The sequence below is a fragment of the Hylobates moloch genome, unplaced genomic scaffold (genome assembly GCF_009828535.3).
Source record: "Hylobates moloch isolate HMO894 unplaced genomic scaffold, HMol_V3 SCAFFOLD_1, whole genome shotgun sequence".
Taxonomy (NCBI): domain Eukaryota; kingdom Metazoa; phylum Chordata; class Mammalia; order Primates; family Hylobatidae; genus Hylobates; species Hylobates moloch.
Genome location: NW_026652276.1, coordinates 219,135,775 through 219,158,078, shown reverse-complemented (window position 1 = coordinate 219,158,078; position 22,304 = coordinate 219,135,775). Strand labels below are relative to the sequence as shown.

The window sequence follows — 22,304 nt, the reverse complement described above, 5'->3', positions numbered from 1 at the left end:
CAAGAAACATTCCTTTTTTTTTTTTGAGGTGGAGTTTCACTGTGTTGCCCAGGCTGGAGTGCAATGGCACAATCTCGGCTCACTGCAACCTCCACCTCCCAGGTTCAAACGATTCTTCTGCCTCAGCCTCCCAAGTAGCTAGGATTACAGGGATGTGCCACCATGCCTGGCTAATTTTTTTTTTTTTTATACTTAGTAGAGACAGGGTTTCACCATGTTGGTCAGGCTGGTCTCAAACTCCTGACCTCACATGATCCACAGCTTCGGCCTCCCAAAGTGCTGGGATTAAAGGCGTGAGCCATCGCACCTGGCCAAGAAACATTGTTGTCAAGAAACACTGCAGATCCAGAAACATTCTGTGCACTGGGGCAGGATGTCCTTGCCACTCCAGCCCGGTATGTTTCTGTGGACCAGTGAGCATGGCATGCCATGGGTCTCCTCTCGTTTTTCAGGCAGGTTGCATCACTATTGATGGATCTTTCTACATAGCTGATCAGAGGCCATTGATAAGAAAAATTGATTTGGGTTAACAAACATCTCTTTGGGGTTGCTTAAGTCCCTAAAAGATCAAGATTATTGGTTGTCAATACTTGGGCTCAGCAAAGCATTGATTTGGCAAGGCCATTTTTATAGCCGACGTTAACTGGAGAGACAGGAAATCTTTACTGAGGGATGGTGTGTTCGTTTGTAAAACTGCTATAACTAAGTACCACAAACTGGGTGGCTTAAAGAACAGAACTGTAGTGTTTCACAGTCCTGAAGGCTAGACTCTGAGATAGAGGTGTTGGCAATGTTGATTCTCTCTGAGGGCTGAGGTGAAACTGTTCCATGCCTTTTGCCTAGTTTCTTATAGCTGTTGGCAATCTTTGTCATTTCTTACCTTGTAGAAGCATCACCCTGAACTCTGTTTTCGTCTTCACATGACATTTACCCTGTGTGTTGTCTGTGTCCAAATTTCCCTTTTTTATGAAGACACAGTCTCATTGGTTTAGGGTTCACCTTACTCCACCCTACCCCAGTATGATCTCATCTTAATTAATTACGTATGCAGTGACCCTATTTTATTTATTTTTAAGAGATGAGGTCTTGCTTTGTCACCCACGCTAGAGTGCAGTAGCATGATCATAGCTCACTTCAGCCTCAAACTTCTGGGCTCATGCAGTCCTCCTGCCTCAGCCACCCAAGTAGCTGGGTGCTATGTGTGTGCACAACCAGCCATGTGTACACAACTATATCCAGCTAATTTTAAAATTTTTGTAGAGATAAGGTCTCACCCTGTTGACCAGGGTTGTCTCGAACTCCTGGCCTCAAGTGATCCTTCCACCTTAGCCTCTCAAATAGCTGACATTACAGGCATGAGCCACCACACCTGGCCCTATTTTTATAAGATCACATTCTGAGGTACTGGGATCTGGGCTTTAACGTATGAATTTTGAGAGGATACAGTTCAACCCATAACAGATGGGAAGCTTGAGAGTGGTGACAGTGGAGGGAGAAGGAACATGCAGAAGCTTCATTCAGACTGTTCTTCTTTCCTGACCTTCCTACTTTCTGTCTCCAGATCTTTTTCCTCCATCTCTGTTATGACTAAGAGAGGATTTCTCTCCCCCAATTTTTAGAAATACCTTTTCACTGACAAATGATGGGACTCTTTTCCAATGCCTGTCTTTTAAAAATGCTTTGATAGGTGTTGTTTCCATTCTCACCTCTACACTAATACCCTCAAAGTATTTTGAAGGACTTTGACAACAGGGACCAGGACTCAAGTTTCTGCTCTTTCATAATGGTACCCCCTTTTTCTTCTTCCTTCCTTCCTTCTTTCTTTCCCTCCTTCTTTTTCTTTTTTGTTGAGACAGAGTCTCGCTCTGTCACCCAGGATGGAGTGCAGTGGCACGATCTCGGCTCACTGCAATCTCCGCCTCCTGGGTTCGCGCCATTCTCCTGCCTCAGCTTCCCGAGTAGCTGGGACTATAGGCGCCTGCTACCACGCCCGGCTAATTTTTTGTATTTTTAGTAGAGACGGGGTTTCACCGTGTTAGCCAGGATGGCCTCGATCTCCTGACCTCGTGATCTACCCGCCTCAGCCTCCCAAAGTGCTGAGATTACAGGCGTGAGCCACCGTGCCCGGCTCCTTCTTTTTCTTTCCCCTTCTTTCCTTCCTTTCTTCCCTCCCTCCCTCCCTCCTTCCTTCCTTCCTTCCTTCCTCCCTCCCTCCCTTCCTTCCTTCCCTTTTTCTTTTCCCTCCCTCCCTCCCTTCCTTCCTTCCTCCCTTCCTTCCTTCCTTCCCTCCTTCCTTCCTTCCTTCCCTTTTTCTTTTCCTTCCCTCCCTCCCTCCCTCCCTCTTCTTCCTTCCTTCCTTCCTTCCTTCCTTTTCCCGTTCCTTCCTTCCTTCTTTCCTTTTTTTTTGAGACAGAATCTCACTCTGTCACCCAGGCTTCAGTGCAGTGGCACAATCTTGGCTTACTGCAACCTCTGCCTCCCCAACCCAAGTGATCCTCCCCCGGCAGCCTCCTGAGTAGCTGGGACTACAGGTGTGTGCCACCATTCCTGGCTAATTTTTGTATTTTTTTTTTGGTAGAGATGGGGTTTCGTGATGTTGTTCCAGGCTGGTCTTGAACTCCTGGGCTCACTCCATCCACCTGCTTTGGCCTCTCAAATTGCTAGGATTATAGGCATGAGCCACCACACCCCCTTTTCTTTCCTCTCTTCCCTGTGCTAAATGTACAGCAAGAATTAAATCAAAGGCCTTTTAATTTAACTGGCTTCAGATGATTCTTCCCCTGCCCCAACCTTAGAAAACAGAATGGAGATTCATGTGATGCAACAAGTCATTATACTTTATTATTTCTTGTGAATAAAATATTTTCCAGAGGTCAGTGTTGTAAGTAATAACATTGGAATCAGTGAAAACAATCAGTATAGACCAAAAAAATTTTTTTTTTTTTGAGATGGAGTTTCACTCTTGTTGTCCAGGCTAGAGTGCAATGGCGAGATCTCGGCTCACTGCAACCTCTGACTCCCAGGTTCAAGCGATTCTCCTGCCTCAGCCTCCCTAGTAGCTGGGATTACAGGCATGTGCCATCATGCCCGGCTAATTTTGTATTTTTAGTAGAGCTGGGGTTTCTCCATATTGGTCAGGCTGGTCTCAAACTCCCGACCTCATGTGATCCACCCGCCTCGGCCTCCCAAAGTGCTGGGATTACAGACATGAGCCACCGTGCCTGGCCTTCAAATTTTTTAAAATGATAATTTCTCAAAAATATATGTCTTGAGGTCATTGAACATTATCTATAAGCAACTGATCTTGGGAAAACATAATTTTTGAAGAACTCTCTTATCCTATGACAGTGACCTAATGTGAATGAATAAAATATATTTCTTTTTTTTTTTTGAGATGGAGTCTCGCTCTTTCTCCCAGGCCGGACTGCAGTGGCGCTATCTCGGCTCACTGCAAGCTCTGCCTCCCGGGTTCATGCCATTCTCCTGCCTCAGCCTCCTGAGTAGCTGGGATTACAGGCACCCGCCACCGCGCCCGGCTAATTTTTTGTATTTTTAGTAGAGACAGGGTTTCACCGTGTTAGCCAAGATGGTCTCGATCTCCTGACCTCCTGATCCGCCCGCCCCGGCCTCCCAAAGTGCTAGGATTACAGGCGTGAGCCACCGCACCCGGCCAATAAAATATATTTCTGTAGTTGAATTGAAAATAGATATATCTCTGTTGCTGAATTCTAATAATCTTATTCACTCTTTAAATTGTACGTACGGGAAAATTACCAGAGTTCTTTTGAACTTGCTTTCTCAAAATTCATACAAAATTCTCAAAATTCATATAAGCTATCCAAGTAACACTATTAAAGTCTTAAGTACAATAATCTTACAAAGCACCTTATTTCAATATATCTCCCAAGTTAAGAAGAGAAGCCAATATATGGCTTCTCTTTTACTATTTTACAAGGCAGGGTTTTTATTTGTGTATGTTGGTTGTTTCAAGCCTTTTTACATAATAGTGGTTCTATAATCAATGTAGGCAAGATTGATGGTAAGATGTGTAAGTATGGATCAGCAGCCATGTTGAGACTCAGGCCCTTTAAGGATGCAAGAGAGATCCAGTTAACTTTTCATTCTTCAAGTTGGATAAAAACTAAACAAACATACATTGGATGGAAACAAACACCAACATCGTGATGGCTTTGTTGACTACTGTGGTGTTTAGCTCTATTTTAAGACTTTTCTACATGTAGCCCTCTCAACTCAAGGTGCAGCAAATCACTTCCTTGTTAATAATGCGTGTGTGGATCTTATCTTGGCTATGTCTGTTTCATAACCAATGGTCCAAAGCCTCAAGGCCACTGCCAGCACACTGCCATACGCACTTTGTTGTCCTGTTAACACTTAAAGAACTCAGATTACCAATGCTACTACCCAGATTCATGAATTACTTGTTGTCATATGTTGCCTTTGATGTCTTTTCCAAAGTCTAATTTTTTTCTGCTTGGAACCTAGAAGATACTGATATGAAAAAATTAGTTGATAATTTTGTAAGAGTTATTTCAACAGATTTTAATAGTTTTACTTCCATGTGACTGAGTCAAAGTCACTTACACTATACAAACATTAAACACATTTCCATCATTATTTCTTCTCAGGATGGTAAAACCCTCTTCATTTTCACATCCAGGGGACTACCCATCGCACTGTCTTGGCACTCATGGGAGTGAAAAATCTGTTCGGGAACTCCCTGCAGTCAGTATTCATCATGAAATGGGTATTCAGGATGATCGCGCCACCTGCCAAAACAATTCCCCCACAGAGAAAAGTTTACTCAAAAATTGCACAGCTGTATGTTTCAATAGCATCCTTTGAGAATTTCACTGACCACTACCCCTCTCTCCTATTCATTCCTCTGCTGTTTCTTACCTACTCTCCTCTTCTGTTTTCCCTCAAGCCAGCACCTGTTCCTGAAGCTCTGGACAGCCTCCTGAATGTGAGTGTGTTGAGGGAAGGTTGGTGGCCACCTTATCAACATTTTACTCAGAACAGAATCCCCCAGAGATGAATCATGTCTTAGGCATGTCATGGGCGCATGCCTCTTCCCTACTCCTTCCCCCTTTCTGTTCCCTTGATGCTGGCTGCCTCCTTCTCCAATCCACTACATGGGCATTTCTCTTCAAAACTCTTATTACCAGTGTCACCCTCTGCTGATCAGCATTTTTTTCTTCTTTTTTTTTACAGATGGAATCTCGCTCTGTCACTCAGGTTGGAGTGCAGTGGCATGATCATAGCTCACTGCAGCCTCAAACTCCTGGGCTCCCAAGCAAGCCTCCTGCCTCAGCCTCCCAAGTAGCTGGGATTATAGGTATGTGCCACCATGGTTGCCCAAGCTGAATTCCTGGGCTGAAGCAGTCCCCCTGTCTCGGCCTCCCAAAGTGCTGGGACTACAGGTGTGAGCCACCACACCCAGTCTCATTAGCATTTTTACTTGTCCCTCTCACTACACCTCCTGCGTGTTGACAGTTTGAGATCTAGAAAGGTGATGAGTAGCAAAATAAGTTTCCTGGATGGTTATGAGGATGATGATGGCAGTGAATTTAGCTCTTAAATAACAATGATGAAATGGTCTGTAGAATGTCTGGAATGTGTGTGTTCCTGATTTAGTTTTCTGCAGGTACTGTAAATTGAAATGGAAAATATTAAGATTTTCAACTGTGAAAACTCAACTTGATAAAAGCTGAAAAAAATCATGGTCCAGTATCTCTAAATGATACAGTATTTGTGATTAATGGGGCCTAATTCTTGTTTCACCTTGCTGATTTGTCTAGTTATTTCTGGTAAGAGTTATTTTTTTCCCCTAAGTTGCTAGAATTGCTTTTAAATATGTCAGATGTCAAACTGAATAATGTCACCAACTATCTGTAAAACAATTAGCACATGGGTGGATTGATTATACTGTTTTTGTTTGTTTGTTTTTTGTTTTGTTTTCAGACAGGGCCTCACTCTGTCTACCAGGCTGGAGTGTAGTCATAGCTCACTCAAAGTTCAAGTGATCCTCCCACCTCAGCCTCCTGAGTAGTTAGTACTACAGGTGCGTGCCACCACAATGGCTTATTTTTAAGTTTTTTGTAGAGATGAGGTCTTGCTATGTTGTCCAGGCTGGTGTCGAACTCCTGGCCTCAAGTGATTCTCCTATCTTAGCCTCCCAGAGTGCTGGAATTACAAGTGTGAGACACTGCACCTGGCTTCTCTTCTTAACTTAATGATACACTCTCGATTCAATAGAAGTCATTTATCTTCAAGAGCTATTAATTAACCTATAACTGTTAGTTCTGGGAAAGTGTTATTTATGTGTTTATGTTTACTCTTTTGTTACTCTTTTGTTCTTGAGGCTGGGTGGTGGTGCCTTTTGATGTCAAACAATTTTCCCCCTGACAAATTTCCATTAGGAAGCTGTTTTATTAATTCAGAAATTCAATATTAATCCAGTCAGTGTACTTTCTGACCCATGAAAAACAGTGGGATCAATAAAGTAAGCGTCCAAACTATATGAATCATCTTAGCATTTTCTGAATGTTCACTTAAAGATTCAAGACAAAGATGACTATTCAGGTGATTTGAAGAACTGGAAAGATTAATAGAGAATGATTAAGAAGAAAAAAATGCATGTGTGTGTATATGAGTATATATGTGTATATGTGTGTGTATATTTATACACACATATATAGAAACTATATTCTTTTTTTTTTTTTTTTTTTTGAGTGATTTGTTTTTTGCCAGGTGAGTGCAGTGGTGTGATCTCGGTATGAACCTCTGCCTCCTGGTAGCCTCCTGAGTAGCTGGGATTACAGGCGTGTGCCACCACACCCAGCTAATTTTTGTATTTTTAGTAGAGACGGATTTTCTCCATGTTGGCCAGGCTGGTCTCCAAACTCCCAACCTCAGGTGATCCACCCACCTCAGCCTCCCAAAGTGTTGGGATTACAGGCATGAGCCACCACGCCTGGCCAAAACTATATTCTTTTTTAAAGGGCCTGTAATATTTAGAGAATAAAGAGCTACTTCAGTTGGTTAGCTGGACTTGACATTTTGAAGGAGTATATGGAATTTTGCTTGTAGGAAGTCAGCTAATAGGTAGAGGTAGAAACTAAAATCTTATTGGCAAGAAAGTATCTAAAAGTCTAAGTTCTTGGTTTTCAATCTAGTGCTCTTTCTTCAACATTATCATGCCTCTCTCTCAGAAATTTTTTTTTATAACTTTGCTTTAATTTGTGCATCACTTTGATTTTTAGGAATAAATAAATAAGTTGTTTCAACATTTGTGCTGCTGTTGTTTTAGCATATGTACATGGTGAATTAATTCTCCTCAGGTTCCTTAGCCTGCATGCCTTCACCTGAGTCACGGAATGTCACAGATGTCAGGACTCTTCTTTTCAGCGAGAGTGTAGGGTTGTGGAATGCCATGTAGTGGATGTATTTCCCTCAGGCATGTTAACATTCAGAATATGCGGCCCACCATGCTTTGCCCTGGTGCTATGGACATAGGTCAGGGTTCATATGAGCCTTGTTGCTTGACACATGACCATTCAATACCACTGGCCAGTACCCATTAATGATCCCCAGAACTTACATGAGCAATTGTACAAAGCGGACATTTTTATTCAAGGCTTCAATGTCCTTCATTTCTTCTTCAGTGAGAGAAAAGTCAAAGATCTGAAATAACGGAAATAATAGAACATTTTTGAAGGTCAAGCTTGGGATCAGAAAGTGGGGCCACCAGTGGGAGCCTTTCAAAGATACATGAATATCTCTGCAAATGTCTAAGAGGAGTCAGGCTGGTGTTGGGGGGCTACCCACTGAGGTGGAGCTGGATACTCTGTTCTGCCCTTTGTTTTTGAGACAGTCTTTCTGGGGATATCTTACAAGAAATTCCAAATGCTCTGAAACCACAAATGTTAATAAAATCCCCTAAAATTTCAAATGTGAAGAATTCTTATTTCTGTATGAAATGCTGGGCTTTTGATTCTGAACTACTGTCTTACACTTAAAAAATTCTGAGTCTCTAAATATGATTTTTTTTTTTTTTGAGACAGGGTCTTACTCTGTCACCCAGGCTGGAGTGCTGTGGCATCATCTTGGCTCACTGCAACCTCTACCTCCTGGGTTCAAGCTATTCTCATGCCTCAGTTTCCCAAGCAGCTGGGATTACAGACACGTTTCACCATGCCTGGCTAATTTTTGCATTTTTTTGTAGAGATGGGGTTTCACCATGCTGCCCAGGCTGGTCTCAAACTCCTGAACTCAAGCGATCCTCCCACCTTGGCCTCCCAAAGTGCTGCAATTACAGGCATGAGCCTCACCACGCCCGGCCTAAATTTGCTTTTTTAAAAAACTTTTAATTTGCTTTGTTTTTAACTTTTAATTTGCTATGTTGAAATCCTTTCTCTCATCATTTTTGATGTCTCTTCTACCTTTTTATTCTAATTACATTTTCAGTGTTTTATTTTTCTTAGATTTTATACTTTCTTTATATTCTGGTTTTATAATTGTCCCTTATTAACATTTATATATTTTATTTTCACTTCCTTTTATTTTTAACATTTGGGTTATCTGTATATAACCTATCTTCTCTTTATTGTTTTATCTTTCTATCCTTTAACTTTCATTTTAATATATTTAATGATTAATAGATTTTAATTATATAAGTAGTACATAAATATATGCTCTTTGCAAAGAAATGAAACACTGTAGAAGTACATAGACCTATACAGAATAAATAATGAAAATCTTGTCACTCATCACCCCATTCTTATTTCCCTTCCCAGATATTCCTCCCAAATATTACGCACATTAAGAGGAAAATGCAGTAATTGGACCATATCTTTATGATTCTACAACTTTCCTTTATTCACATAATATCTTAGTGACCCCAGTGATAGTTCTATCAGAATACGCAACCCGACTTTATTCATTTAGCCATGGTATTCATTGTGTAGATGGAACACGATTTACTTAATTATCCCTCCATGGATTCTTTCCAAGTACTCTTTTCAGGGGACCATTTTCTTTTGTGATTTATTATCCAATTATTGGCCTTTATGAGATTACATGAGGAATCAAAAATTTGCACAATATAGAAATGAATGAATTGCCTATAAAATGAATCCTTACCCACATTTCTTTTTTGCTAAACACTAGTCCTGTCCTTTAAGTCTTGGTGGGTCAGCCTCTTATCCAGTAAATATATGGCATAATCTAATGGCGAAGTGAGGCTGCAAATCTTGCAAAGCTGCAGGATTTTATGAAATCGAAGAAAGTGATCTTGGAGATTTGTTCTAATTATAGGTATGATCTTTTTCAAAGAAGAATCCTGCACAGTTAAAAATCTACTTTCATAGATAGGTCAAAAGAGTGTGACTTGAAAAAAAAATTAAAGAATTAAAAGTCTCCTTCAGATAAAGCCCTCCAAAATTTTTATGAGAATTATTCTCTTTATGAACATTCTGCAAAACTTTTGTGAAATAGAAGATGTCATGTTGTGTTATGTAATTTTGTCAAGCATATTTTAAAAAAATCAACACTGATTCACTGTTTCTTCTGAGTTAATAAACATGCAATTGTAACCTACATTGTGTTGAGAATAAAAGTAAACTTACTTTCATAAACTTTGGTTTCTATCTTAATATAAGCTTTCAAATTCACCCTCTCTACATTATTTCTATGTCATGTTTTTTCTTGTTGTATGCAGATTGACTTTCGGTGGTCTTTTTTTTCTCCCATGGCACAAATTATCCTAAGTGAATGAGGATCTCATATTATAAAACTGAGCTCCTGATAGTTCCTCTCAAACTGCTTCCCTTACAGTTTTCCCTTTCAGTAAATGTTTGAAGAAGGAGATATTGTTAACTGTATCAGATGTGGTTGAAAGACCAACTGGGACAAGGATTGAGAATTACTGGATCTAGCAGTGTGGAGGTCACCGGTAACTTTGACAAGGGCTGTTCCAGTGGGATGGTCAGGGTAAAAGTTTGGTTTGAATGGCTTCACGAGATAGTGGGGGAAGGGAATGGGAAGCAGCAAGAACAACTTCTCTTTCAAGATGTTTGAAACAGAAAGAGAGAAGTGGATAATACTTGGAGCGGAAAGTGAGTCTAGATTGGATTTTATTTTTTAAGATAGGAGGTTACTACATATGTGATTGTTGGTGGGAGTTAGTAGAGAGGAACAGTTGCTAGTGTAGGAAAGAGAGGGGGATGTTTGAAATTGAGGCTGTGGAGGATTTATTAGGAAGTTGTTATTACAATTTGCAAGGGATAGCCATGGGAATTAGTGGCTGAAATATATAGGACAAGATTCTTATGGGAGAGGAAGTCAAAGAGCTGTCAGGTAAGGGCGGAGAACGACTGGTGTGAATGTTGAATTCACTAAGAATTATGAGAGGAAGAGTGTTGGAGAAAGTGAAAGTGAGCCCAGAGGTAACATCTTCAATGAATGGAGGCCAATGGATGATGGCAACAAAGCTGGACCACACCTGGTATAATTTCATTTTTTAATTTTATTTTAACTTTTAAAATATCCTGGCTCCATATTAGCTTTCTTCATTTTTACCTTTAATTTTATCTAGTTTTTAAACTCATGGTTTTTTGTTTGTTTGTTCTGAGACAAAGTTTCGCCCTTGTCATCCAGGCTGGAGTGCTATGGTGCGATCTCAGCTTACTGCAACTTCCGCCTCCCTGGTTCAAGCGATTCTCCTGCCTCAGCCTCTTGAGTAGCTGGGATTACAGGCGCCCATGACCATGCCCGGCTAATTTTTATATTTTTAGTAGAGATGGGGTTTTGCCATGTTGGCCAAGCTGGTCTCAAACTCCAGACCTCAGGTGATCCACCTACCTCAGCCTCCCAAGGTGCTGGGATTAGAGGAGTGAGCCACCGCGCCCAGTTTAAACTGATCGTTTAACTTAACTTTTTTTATTTTAAAGCAATGGGATCTTGCTTTGTTGCCCAGGCTGCTCTCAAACTCCTGGCCTCAAGCAATCTTCCTGCCTCGGCCTCCCCAAGTCCTGGGATTACAGGCGTGAACCACTGTGCCCAGTCTTAACTTTTTATTACATAATTTTTATTTTCTTTTGCTCTTCTTTTTTCATCAAAATATTTATTTTTCCCTTTATTCTGTATGTTTTATTGATCTTTGCCAGTCTTTTAAAATATTTCTAACAGTTTATTTTACCTTCATTCTAAGAGAGCATAATTTTTTATTTTGTTGCTTCTTGCTTTCATACCCAGCAAAATTCATGGTTATTGGGTGAGTCTGTTCCCTAAAGAGTGAGAATTGGCTGTGATTTTCATTCTCATTTTCCTTCTAAATCTATATCCGTTTCATATTTTCTTGGAGTATGTGACCTCTGAGTTCCATTCTTTTATTATCAAGGCTATGGAAACATATGGAATGTAACACAATTAGTTACAATGAAAATTTCAAGGAGAGTGGCATTTTCTCTGGTAAAAGATTGCGATTTGCTAGATGCTATAAAGTCCAAATGCTTTCCATTGCAAAGGTCACTTGTAACACTCTCATAATTTTTGAACAGCAAAATTTTCAGTCCTCAAAAAGTCCATCAAAATGTGTTTTAATCTTCAACGAACCTACACATTAGTCATGCAGTTGATCTCTTTCTAAGATTGTGGAAAAGAGTGTCAACCACTTTTTAGCATGAGGCATTTTGGCAAATGTTATTGTCAGGAGCTGATTTAACTATTTAGCATCTTTGCGCCTTTTTTCTTTTTATGAACTTTCCTTCCCCCTTCTAGTGGAGCTGCCTGTTAACTTCTTCAGCACAGGAATAGGGATATAGCCCTGGGGGCCAATCAGGGTATCCTACTCAGTGGCCACAGTGGGTAATATGAGGGTGACCTACAAGAGCTAATGAGGGATTGACAGAGACCCTGATAGAAGACTTTGTTTCTGATCATCTTCACTCTTCAGTGAGTATGAGTAATTGATTATCCTGGAGCTGTTAGGAATTGTCTGTGCCACCATGTGGGTGGAGAGAAAGGAGGAAGAGAGAGAGAGAGAGAACTAAATCTCTTTATAAATCATTTGAGTACCTATGTTTAGCCATTTCTGATCTACTCATGGACTTTCCAGTTATGCAAGCCAATAAATTATCTTTTATTTTTTGCTAAAGTTTGAGTTGCATTCTATCATGTAGCAAAAAACTCTGAAGATGTAATTGTCTAATATTGTGGATATCTTCCTATGTCAGTACTTGTATTTTTTAAATGGCTATATGATATTTCAATGTACAAAGATGTCATAGCTTGTTTTATAAAATCCTGTTGAAGATTGTTTTGAGTTTTTAAAAAATTACAAAGAATTCTATAATAAACATCTGTCTGTGTGTGCATCCATGTATATATGTGCAAATACATCTATAGGATAAGATTGCTGAGTCAATGGATATGTGTATTTGAATTTATTCAATTTGACAGATAACATTGTATGTTTTTATCATATACAACATGATGTTTTGACATACATATAAATTGTGGAGTGGTTAAATCTAGCTAATTAACAAATGCATTACCTCATATAGTTATCATTTTTGTGGTAAGAGCACATAAGATGCATTCTCTTTATGTTTTTCAAGAATACACTATATCATCATCAACTATAGACACCTTTTTGTACAGTAGATCTCTTGACATTTATTCCTCCTAACTGTAATCATGCATTTTTTGACCAACATCTCCTCATAGCACCCTCCCTTCAATAATCTCAGCCTCCGGTAACCACTATTCTACTCCCTACTTTTATGTGATTAACTTTTTTAGGTTCCACATATAAATAAATCATGTAATATGTGCATTTGAATTTTGATGGACATGAAATAATTTAACCTACTCTTCCATATCTCATACAAATTAATGTTTCTAACAATAGTGTGTCAAAGTGCCTGTTTCCCCAAATATTACCAAGTATTTTGATTATTTTCTGATATGAAGGGACAACTAATATCTTTTTATTTATCTTTAATTATGAGTAGGGCTAAACAGGCAATTTACTTTTGAAATGTAAATTAACTAATGGGTAATTAATTAATTTTATATGGCACTTTTCTATGGTTGTATTTACCTAACAGTTTAGTCTTTAGTAGTAGTGGAATAAATGAATTACCCCTTGGACTAGTTCTTTTTTCACCTGGAATTTACAATGTAAGTCATAGATTACTTATAGAGGGAAATAAAGGCAATTAGCATTCATGAAGTCTAAATGGTCCTCTTCAATAATTTTCACATTTGTCCTCAACTTTTACCAGAGCCATTAGGAAGGTGGAAAGTTGACTGTTATGAATTCCAAATTTTGTTCACTCAATTTTTCTTGTGCTGGTAGAGAAGTGAGTAGGTAGTGTCAAGAGTCAATAGATAAGGGAAGAGGCTGGGTACAGTGGCTCACGCCTGTAATCCCAGAACTTTGGGAGGTCAAGGTGGAAAGATCGCTTGAAGACAGGAGTTCCAGACTAGCCTGGGCAATATAGCAAGACCCTGTCTCTATAAAAAAAAAATTAAAAAAAGAAATAAAAAATAGATAAGGAAAGAGAAAATGTAAGGGATCTGGATAGTGTACAAGTAGCAAAGCAATGTCTGAAGTACTAGCAATTGTCTCAAATTGAGTGAAAATTAAACCTAGATATGGGCTACGGGTCAAGGAGCTGGTATAAAATAAAATATGAGAGCATTACAGGTTTCCTATTAAGCTGAACACATTCTATAAAAGCTAAAACAGCAAACATGCCCATCTTTTCACATTTCCAAAAGCAGTTCTCTTACCTGAAAATTTTCTTTGATCCTTTCAAGATTAAAGCTTTTAGGAATGACAACCACCCCTCGCTGGATGTTGAAACGCAAAACAATTTGAGCTGCTGTCTTATTGTACCTTTTCCCCAATGAGTTTAGAAGTGCATCCTTTAACAAAGGTGGAGAAGAAATATTCACCCTTAAAAATATCAAAACATGCATCATAATTAGTTTGCATAATGGGAACCAAGGTTAATAAACCATCCTCCTCCTCTGTCTTCCCATTCACCCAGTCACCTACCAGGACACTGCAGGTCACCTGTAACCAGTTTCTCTGAGTGCAGAGTATGCACTGAGTGGAGAGTTACTCTTAGTATGGGAAGATAAAGCAAGGCAAGTTTTATGGAGCTGCCTCCTTCAGAGGGTAAATAATATTTTTTGATGAGTCTTATAGAGAGAGCTGGCATGTAGGGAAAGGCAGGAGGACTGAAGTGGAAGAAATAGAGACACAACTTCTGGAATCATCTTAAAGTAGAAAAATTTCTAAAGTTTATTGAACACATCATAGTAGAAGTATCACTATTGAATACAGAGATCAAAAAATTCAAAATTTGCAAAACATGGCCATAGAAACTCCTTTGTCAAATAATCATTAAACTAACTTTTACTGAGCATTCCTATATATCGGCACTGATAGGCAATTTCATACCTATAATGTAATCAATTTTACAACAGCTCAGTCAGGAAAGTATGAAAAGTTCTAATTCATATATACAGATAATGACTTGAAGAGGCTGCACAGGCAAACCAAAAGGCGTATCAATCAAATACAGTAGTTCACATGAGCCTCACGCTACACACCAAAGGAAATACTTCCTGAAGTTTTACTTACCAGGTTGGATTCCTACTGGTCCCCAAAGGGCTATATGCAATAATGACAATGTCATGTTGTTGGCAAAATTTCAAGAGTTTTGGCTGGGTGAAATACGGATGGCATTCAACCTATGTGGTTGCATTGGAGAGCAGAGCACAAAATCAAGACTACGTTGTTGAATACAATTTTACAGTTAAAAAAATTCTTCAATAAAATCCATTTCATTAATAGAATCTCCTTCATACTGTATATATTTTGTGTCCTAGTCCGTCCCTTCATATCTTGTTCATTTTGCTTCCTTAAAATGGATTCAAGAACACCTTTTGTTAAGATTTCACATAATATGAATGTCTTGTAACTTATTTAATCATCCCCTTAATTTTTTGTACTATGTCGCTTCCATTTTTTTCCATTATGAACAATGTTGTAGTAAACACACATCAGTCTATTTAGGCATTCTGATTTTTTTTATTAGCATAGATTACTAGAAATAAAAGACTGTGAACATTTTTTAAGGCCCTTGATACATATTGACAAATTGTTTTTTTAGTAAGGCTGAACCAATTTGCACTCACTAGCATTTAATCACTTGCCTACATGGGGGCATTATATTTAAAAATATTAATAAGACAAAAACTTTGCTAATTTGATGTGCAATAGAAAAATCACACTTCAATTTAAGTTTCTCTAATTAATAGTGAGTTTAACATTTTTCATATGTACCAGTCTTGCAATTTGTCTTTTGTGAATTTCTGTTCATTTATTTTACTCCTTTTTCTGTTGAGCCTTAGTGTTTTTTCTCATTTTTTTTTTAATGATTTTCATTAGATTCTTTTTTTTTTTTTTTTTTTTGAGATGGAGTCTCGCTCTGTCGCCCAGGCTGGAGTGCAGTGGTGCAATCTCGGCTCACTGCAACCTCCGCCTCCCGGGTTCAAGCAATTCTCCTGCCTCAGCCTTTGAGTAGCTAGGATTACAGGCATATGCCACCATGCCCAGCTAATTTTTGTATTTTTAGTAGAGACGGGGTTTCACCATGTTGGTCAGGCTGGTCTCAAACTCCCGACCTCGTGATCACCCACCTTGGCCTCCCAAAGTGCTGGGATTACAGGCGTGAGCCACCGCGCCCGGCCCCAAGTCCGTTTTTTTAAGTGACACTAATAGAAAGAAGTCTAAAGACTTGCACAGGGTTCCATGATGAGATTTAGGTGGAGCAATCATGAGCCTTCCCAACTCCCAGCTGAGGCTTCTTCGTGTCATGTAAATCCTGCCCCCATTCCCCACACCCCAGTGGAAGCTATTAGGCTGTACCTGGTTGCTGACCGGCTTGTGTTTGAGTCCTGGCTTGTTCAGGATGAGCTCCAGCTGCCTGCGGTTAAAATTGGACACTCCCAGGGATTTCACCAAGCCAGCATCTTTGCAAGCTTCCATCGCCTATAGAGTAAATGTCAACAGGTCAACAAACAAGCCTCACAAGAAGCAAGAATGAATGTTTATAAGGGTGACTGTGAATTCTTTATAAAGCAAGTTCCTGGGTATGTTAATAAGCATCTTGCGAAAAAAAATAAAAGAAGGATGGTGGGAAAAGGCAGTAATTCTATGATTGAATTTGGAAAATATGTGTATGCCATATCTTCCCCTTGTATTTTCTCAGGGTATTTACCACACTTTAGTGATCCCAGGTAGGGTGCGATGGCTCACACCTGTAATCCCAGCATTTTGGGAGGCCAAGGCAGGAGGATCACTTGAGGTCAGGAGTTCAAGACCAGCCTCGGCAACAGAGTGAGACTTCATCTCTAATAAAAATCAAGCATTAACTAGGCATGGTGGCGCATGCCTGTAGTCCCAGTTACTTAGGAGGCTGCAGTAGAAGGATCCACTTGAGCTGGGGAAATTGAGGCTGCTGTGAGTTACAACTGTGACACCACACTCCAGCCTGAGCAACAGAGTGAGACCCTATCTCAATTAAAAACATGTTTTTTAAATGATCCTACTTCTTGAAATTTTTGGATACTTTCTTTATGGCATAGTACCTGGGCACTTTTTTTTTTTTTTTTCCTAGATGGAGTTTTGCTCTTGTTGCCCAGGCTAGAGTGCAATGGCGTGATCTCGGCTCACTGCAAACTCCTCCTTGCGGCTTCAAGCAGCCCGAGTAGCTGGGATTACAGGCATGCACCACCATGCCCAGCTAATTTTGTATTTTTTGTAGAGATGGGGTTTCACCATGTTGGTCAGGCTGGTCTTGAACTGCTGACCTCAGGTGATCCACCTGCCTCAGTCTCCCAAAGTGCTGGGATTATAGGCATGAGGCACTGCGCCCGGCTGGCAATTTTTATAAACATTCTGGTATGTATGAAATAGATACGTTCTCCCACTTTTGGATGTGACACTCTGTCTCTCCTCTCTCTCTCAAACATATACGTATTTAAATATACATACACACATGTTATATATAAAATTAGGTCTAGCTCTTCTTGGCTCTCAGTAACTGAAATTAATATGTCAAAATTAACAGAAGGAATACGTCAAAAAACTGAAAGGAAAATGTCAAAAATCTCTTACTATACTGGTGATTTATTAATGTTCTTTTGTATTTTTTTTTTTTTGAAACAGTATCTTGCTCTGTCACCTAGGCTGGAGTGCTGTGTTGGGATCTTTGCTCACTGCAGCCTTGACTTCTGGGCTCAAGAGATCCTCCCTCTTTAGCCTCTTGAGTAGCTGGACTACAAGCATGTGCAACCACACTGGCTAAATTTTGTTTTTAAAATATTTTTTGGAGATGAGGGGGTCTCACTATGTTGCCCAGGTTGATTTCAAACTCCTGGCCTCAAGTGATCCTCCTACCTTGGCCTCCCAAAGTGCTGGGATTATAGGCATGAGCCAATGTCCTCCTGTATTCTGTCAATTTTTTGTTTTATATATTTTGAAGATACTTTATTTGGTATATATGTGCTTAAAATTAGTATATCTTTTTGGTAAATTCAATCTTTCATCTTTATGTACAACTCTTTTTATCCCTAATAATGCTTTTAATTTTTAAGTCTGTCTTATATGATATTAATATAGTAATACCAACTTTTTCTGGTATTTGACTGGTGCATGTATGTGTTTTTTTTTTAACTGTAAAGTTTTAACTTTCACATTTCTTTTTGCTTAGGTGTCTCCTTTTAAATTGTCAATCTGTCTAGGTGAGTTTATTTTATCTACATTTATTGCAACCATACATATATTTGAACTGTTTCTACCATCTTGATTTATTTCAGTTTATCCCACTTATCCTGTTTCTTCTTAACTCTTTATTACTTTTAAGAAGTTTTCTAATAAAGACAATAACTTAGCATGTTTACACGGTATTTATCTACCCTCAACATCTGTGATGCTAATAGTATGTATATCAACTTTAATTGTAGCATATTATGGGTTCATTTTCCTTTTATTATTTGATCTTAATATTTTTATAGATAATACACACTTTACGTTTAATTTGATCACTTTTGCTTTATGCATTTTTTTTTTGGAGCATCTGTTAGATTTTTGTTCCTTTTACTTAGTACATCAATCAGACCTAATGATTACCAGTGTGGGTCTTTACCTGGCAAAATTTCTGAGCATGTGTAGATGTGGAACTTTTTATCATGCATCATTTTTGCCTTATAGTTTGGTGAGTTATAACTGATGTACAATAAACTACACATTTTTGAAGTGTACATTTTGAGGAATTTTAATGTATGCATACACCTGTAAAATCATCATCACAATCAAGATCATGCACACCTCCAGTGGAATACTGATAAATGTTTAACAACCAGCTATCCAGGAAGAAAAAAGCTCTCCAGTTTGTAGTATTTGACAATGTCTGTGATGTGACTATTCACACCGGGCTATTCAAGCTAACCACCCGACATCACTGAATGTGGAGTTAGGAAGAGGTTTGCACAACAGGTTCTTGCAAGCTGGTAGGGGCCAGTTTTAGTACAAGATTACCCTTCCCCATTGAATTGCATTGGCATTTCTGTTGAAAATCAACTGACCATATATGTGTATGGGTCTATTTTAACATTCTCTATTATGTTTTATTGATCTATATGTTCCTCTTTATGCTAATATGGCACTGTCATGATTATAATAGTTGTATAATAATTCTTGAAATTAGTATAAGCCCTCCAAACTTATTGCTTTTTATTTTTATTTTATTATTATTATTATTATACTTTAGGTTTTAGGGTACATGTGCACAATGTGCAGGTTTGTTACATATGTATCCATGTGCCATGTTGGTGTGCTGCACCCACTAACTCGTCATTTAGCATTAGGTATATCTCCTAATGCTGTCCCTCCCCCTCCCCCCACCCCACAACAGTCCCCGGAGTGTGATGTTCCCCTTCCTGTGTCCATGAGTTCTCATTGTTCAATTCCCACCTATGAGTGAGAACATGCGGTGTTTGGTTTTTTGTCCTTGCAATAGTTTACTAAGAATGATGTTTTCCAGTTTCATCCATGTCCCTACAAGGGATATGAACTCATCATTTTTTATGGCTGCATAGTATTCCATGGTGTATATGTGCCACATTTTCTTAATACAGTCTATCACTGATGGACATTTGGGTTGGTTCCAATTCTTTGCTATTGTGAATAGTGCCACAATAAACATACGTGTGCATGTGTCTTTATAGCAGCATGATTTATAGTCCTTTGGGTATATACCCAGTAATGGGATGGCTGGGTCAAATGGTATTTCTAGTTCGAGATCCCTGAGGAATCGCCACACTGACTTCCACAATGGTTGAACTAGTTTACAGTCCCACCAACAGTGTAAAAGTGTTCCTATTTCTCCACATCCTCTCCAGCACCTGTTGTTTCCTGACTTTTTAATGATGGCCATTCTAACTGGTGTGAGATGGTATCTCACTGTGGTTTTGATTTGCATTTCTCTGATGGCCAGTGATGATGAGCATTTTTTCATGTGTTTTTTGGCTGCATAAATGTCATCTTTTGAGAAGTGTCTGTTTATGTCCTTCACCCACTTTTTGATGGGGTTGTTTGTTTTTTTCTTGTAAATTTGTTTGAGTTCATTGTAGATTCTGGATATTAGCCCTTTGTCAGATGAGTAGGTTGCAAAAATTTTCTCCCATTCTGTAGGTTGCCTGTTCACTCTGATGGTAGTTTCTTTTGCTGTGCAGAAGCTCTTTAGTTTAATTAGATCCCATTTGTCAATTTTGGCTTTTGTTGCCATTGCTTTTGGTGTTTTAGATATGAAGTCCTTGCACATGCCTATGTCCTGAATGGTATTGCCTAGGTTTTCTTGTAGGATTTTAATGGTTTTAGGTCTAACATTTAAGTCTTTAATCCATCTTGAATTAATTTTTGTATAAGGTGTAAGGAAGGGATCCAGTTGCAGCTTTCTACATATGGCTAGCCAGTTTTCCCAGCACCATTTATTAAATAGGGAATCCTTTCCCCATTTCTTGTTTTTGTCAGGTTTGTCAAAGATCAGATAGTTGTAGATATGCGGCATTATTTCTGAGGACTCTGTTCTGTTCCATTGATCTATGTCTCTGTTGTGGTACCAGTACCATTCTGTTTTGGTTACTGTAGCCTTGTAGTATAGTTTGAAGTCAGGTAGCATGATGCCTCCAGCTTTGTTCTTTTGGCTTAGGATTGACTTGGTGATGCAGGCTCTTTTTTGGTTCCATATGAACTTTAAAGTAGTGTTTTCCAATTCTGTGAAGAAAGTCATTGGTAGCTTGATGGGGATGGCATTGAATCTATAAATTACCTTGGGCAGTATGGCCATTTTCACAATATTGATTCTTCCAACCCATGAGCATGGAATGTTCTTCCATTTGTTTGTATCCTCTTTTATTTCATTGAGCAGTGGTTTGTAGTTCTCCTTGAAGAGGTCCTTCACATCCCTCGTAAGTTGGATTCTTAGGTATTTTATTCTCTTTGAAGCAATTGTGAATGGGAGTTCACTCATGATTTGGCTCTCTGTTTGTCTGTGATTGGTGTACAAGAATGCTTGTGATTTTTGTACATTGATTTTGTATCCTGAGACTTTGCTGAAGTTGCTAATCAGCTTAAGGAGATTTTGGGCTGAGACGATGGGGTTTTCTAGATATACAATCATGTCATCTGCAAACAGGGACAATTTGACTTCCTCTTTTCCTAATTGAATACCATTTATTTCCTTCTCCTGCCTGATTGCTCTGGCCAGAACTTCCAATACTATGTTGAATAGGAGTGGTGAGAGAGGGCATCCCTGTCTTGTGCCAGTTTTCAAAGGGAATGCTTCCAGTTTTTGCCCATTCAGTATGATATTGGCTGTGGGTTTGTCATAGATAGCTCTTATTATTTTGAGATACGTCCCATCAATACCTAATTTATTGAGAGTTTTTAGCATGAAGGGTTGTTGAATTTTGTCAAAGGCCTTTTCTGCATCTATTGAGATAATCATGTGGTTTTTGTCTTTGGTTCTGTTTATATGCTGGATTACATTTATTGATTTGCATATGTTGAACCAGCCTTGCATCCCAGGGATGAAGCCCACTTGATCATGGTGGATAAGCTTTTTGATGTGCTGCTGGATTCGGTTTGCCAGTATTTTATTGAGGATTTTTGCATCAATGTTCATCAAGGATATTGGTCTGAAATTCTCTTTTTCGGTTATGTCTCTGCCAGGCTTTGGTATCAGGACGATGCTGGCTTCATAAAATGTTTTAGAGAGGATTCCCTCTTTTTCTATTGATTGGAATAGTTTCAGAAGGAATGGTACCAGTTCCTCCTTGTACCTCTGGTAGAATTTGGCTGTGAATCCATCAGGTCCTGGACTCTTTTTGTTGGTAAGCTCTTGATTATTGCCACAATTTCAGAACCCATTATTGGTCTATTCAGAGATTCAACTTCTTCCTGGTTTAGTCTTGGGAGGGTGTATTTGTCGAGGAATTTATCCATTTCTTCTAGATTTTCTAGTTTATTTGCATAGAGGTGTTTGTAGTATTCTCTGATGGTAGATTGTATTTCTGTGGGATCAGTGGTGATATCCCCTTTTTCATTTTTTATTGCATCTATTTGATTCTTCCCTCTTTTCTTCATTAGTCTTGCTAGTGGTCTATCAATTTTGTTGATCTTTTCAAAAAACCAGCTCCTGGATTCATTAATTTTTTGAAGGGTTTTTTGTGTCTCTATTTCCTTCAGTTCTGCTCTGATTTTAGTTATTTCCAGCCTTCTGCTAGCTTTTGAATGTGTTTGCTCTTGCTTTTCTAGTTCTTTTAATTGTGATGTTAGGGTGTCAATTTTGGATCTTTCCTGCTTTCTCTTGTGGGCATTTAGTGCTATAAATTTCCCTCTACACACTGCTTTGAATGTGTCCCAGAGATTCTGGTATGTTGTGTCTTTGTTCTCGTTGGTTTCAAAGAACATCTTTATTTCTGCCTTTATTTCATTATGTACCCAATAGTCATTCAGGAGCAGGTTGTTCAGTTTCCATGTAGTTGAGCGGTTTTGAGTGAGTTTCTTAATCCTGAGTTCTAGTTTGATTGCACTGTGGTCTGAGAGACAGTTTGTTATAATTTCTGTTCTTTTACATTTGCTGAGGAGAGCTTTACTTCCAACTATGTGGTCAATTTTGGAATAGGTGTGGTGTGGTGCT

The 22,304-nt window shown here is 39.0% G+C and overlaps 1 protein-coding gene across 1 annotated transcript in view; it reads right to left on the bottom strand.

Annotated features, from left to right (window-relative positions):
* Positions 1-4,655: 4,655 nt before the first annotated feature.
* AKR1D1 (aldo-keto reductase family 1 member D1) overlaps positions 4,656-22,304 on the bottom strand; it is a 57,588-nt gene continuing 39,939 nt past the window's right edge. The window contains exons 6-10 of the mRNA XM_032753551.2: positions 15,968-16,090; positions 14,678-14,787; positions 13,819-13,984; positions 7,622-7,704; positions 4,656-4,787 (exon numbers count right to left, since the gene is read on the bottom strand). Of these exons, the coding sequence (XP_032609442.1) occupies positions 4,745-4,787; positions 7,622-7,704; positions 13,819-13,984; positions 14,678-14,787; positions 15,968-16,090 (525 nt within the window). The 3' untranslated portion in view covers positions 4,656-4,744. The remainder of the gene's footprint in view (positions 4,788-7,621; positions 7,705-13,818; positions 13,985-14,677; positions 14,788-15,967; positions 16,091-22,304) is intronic.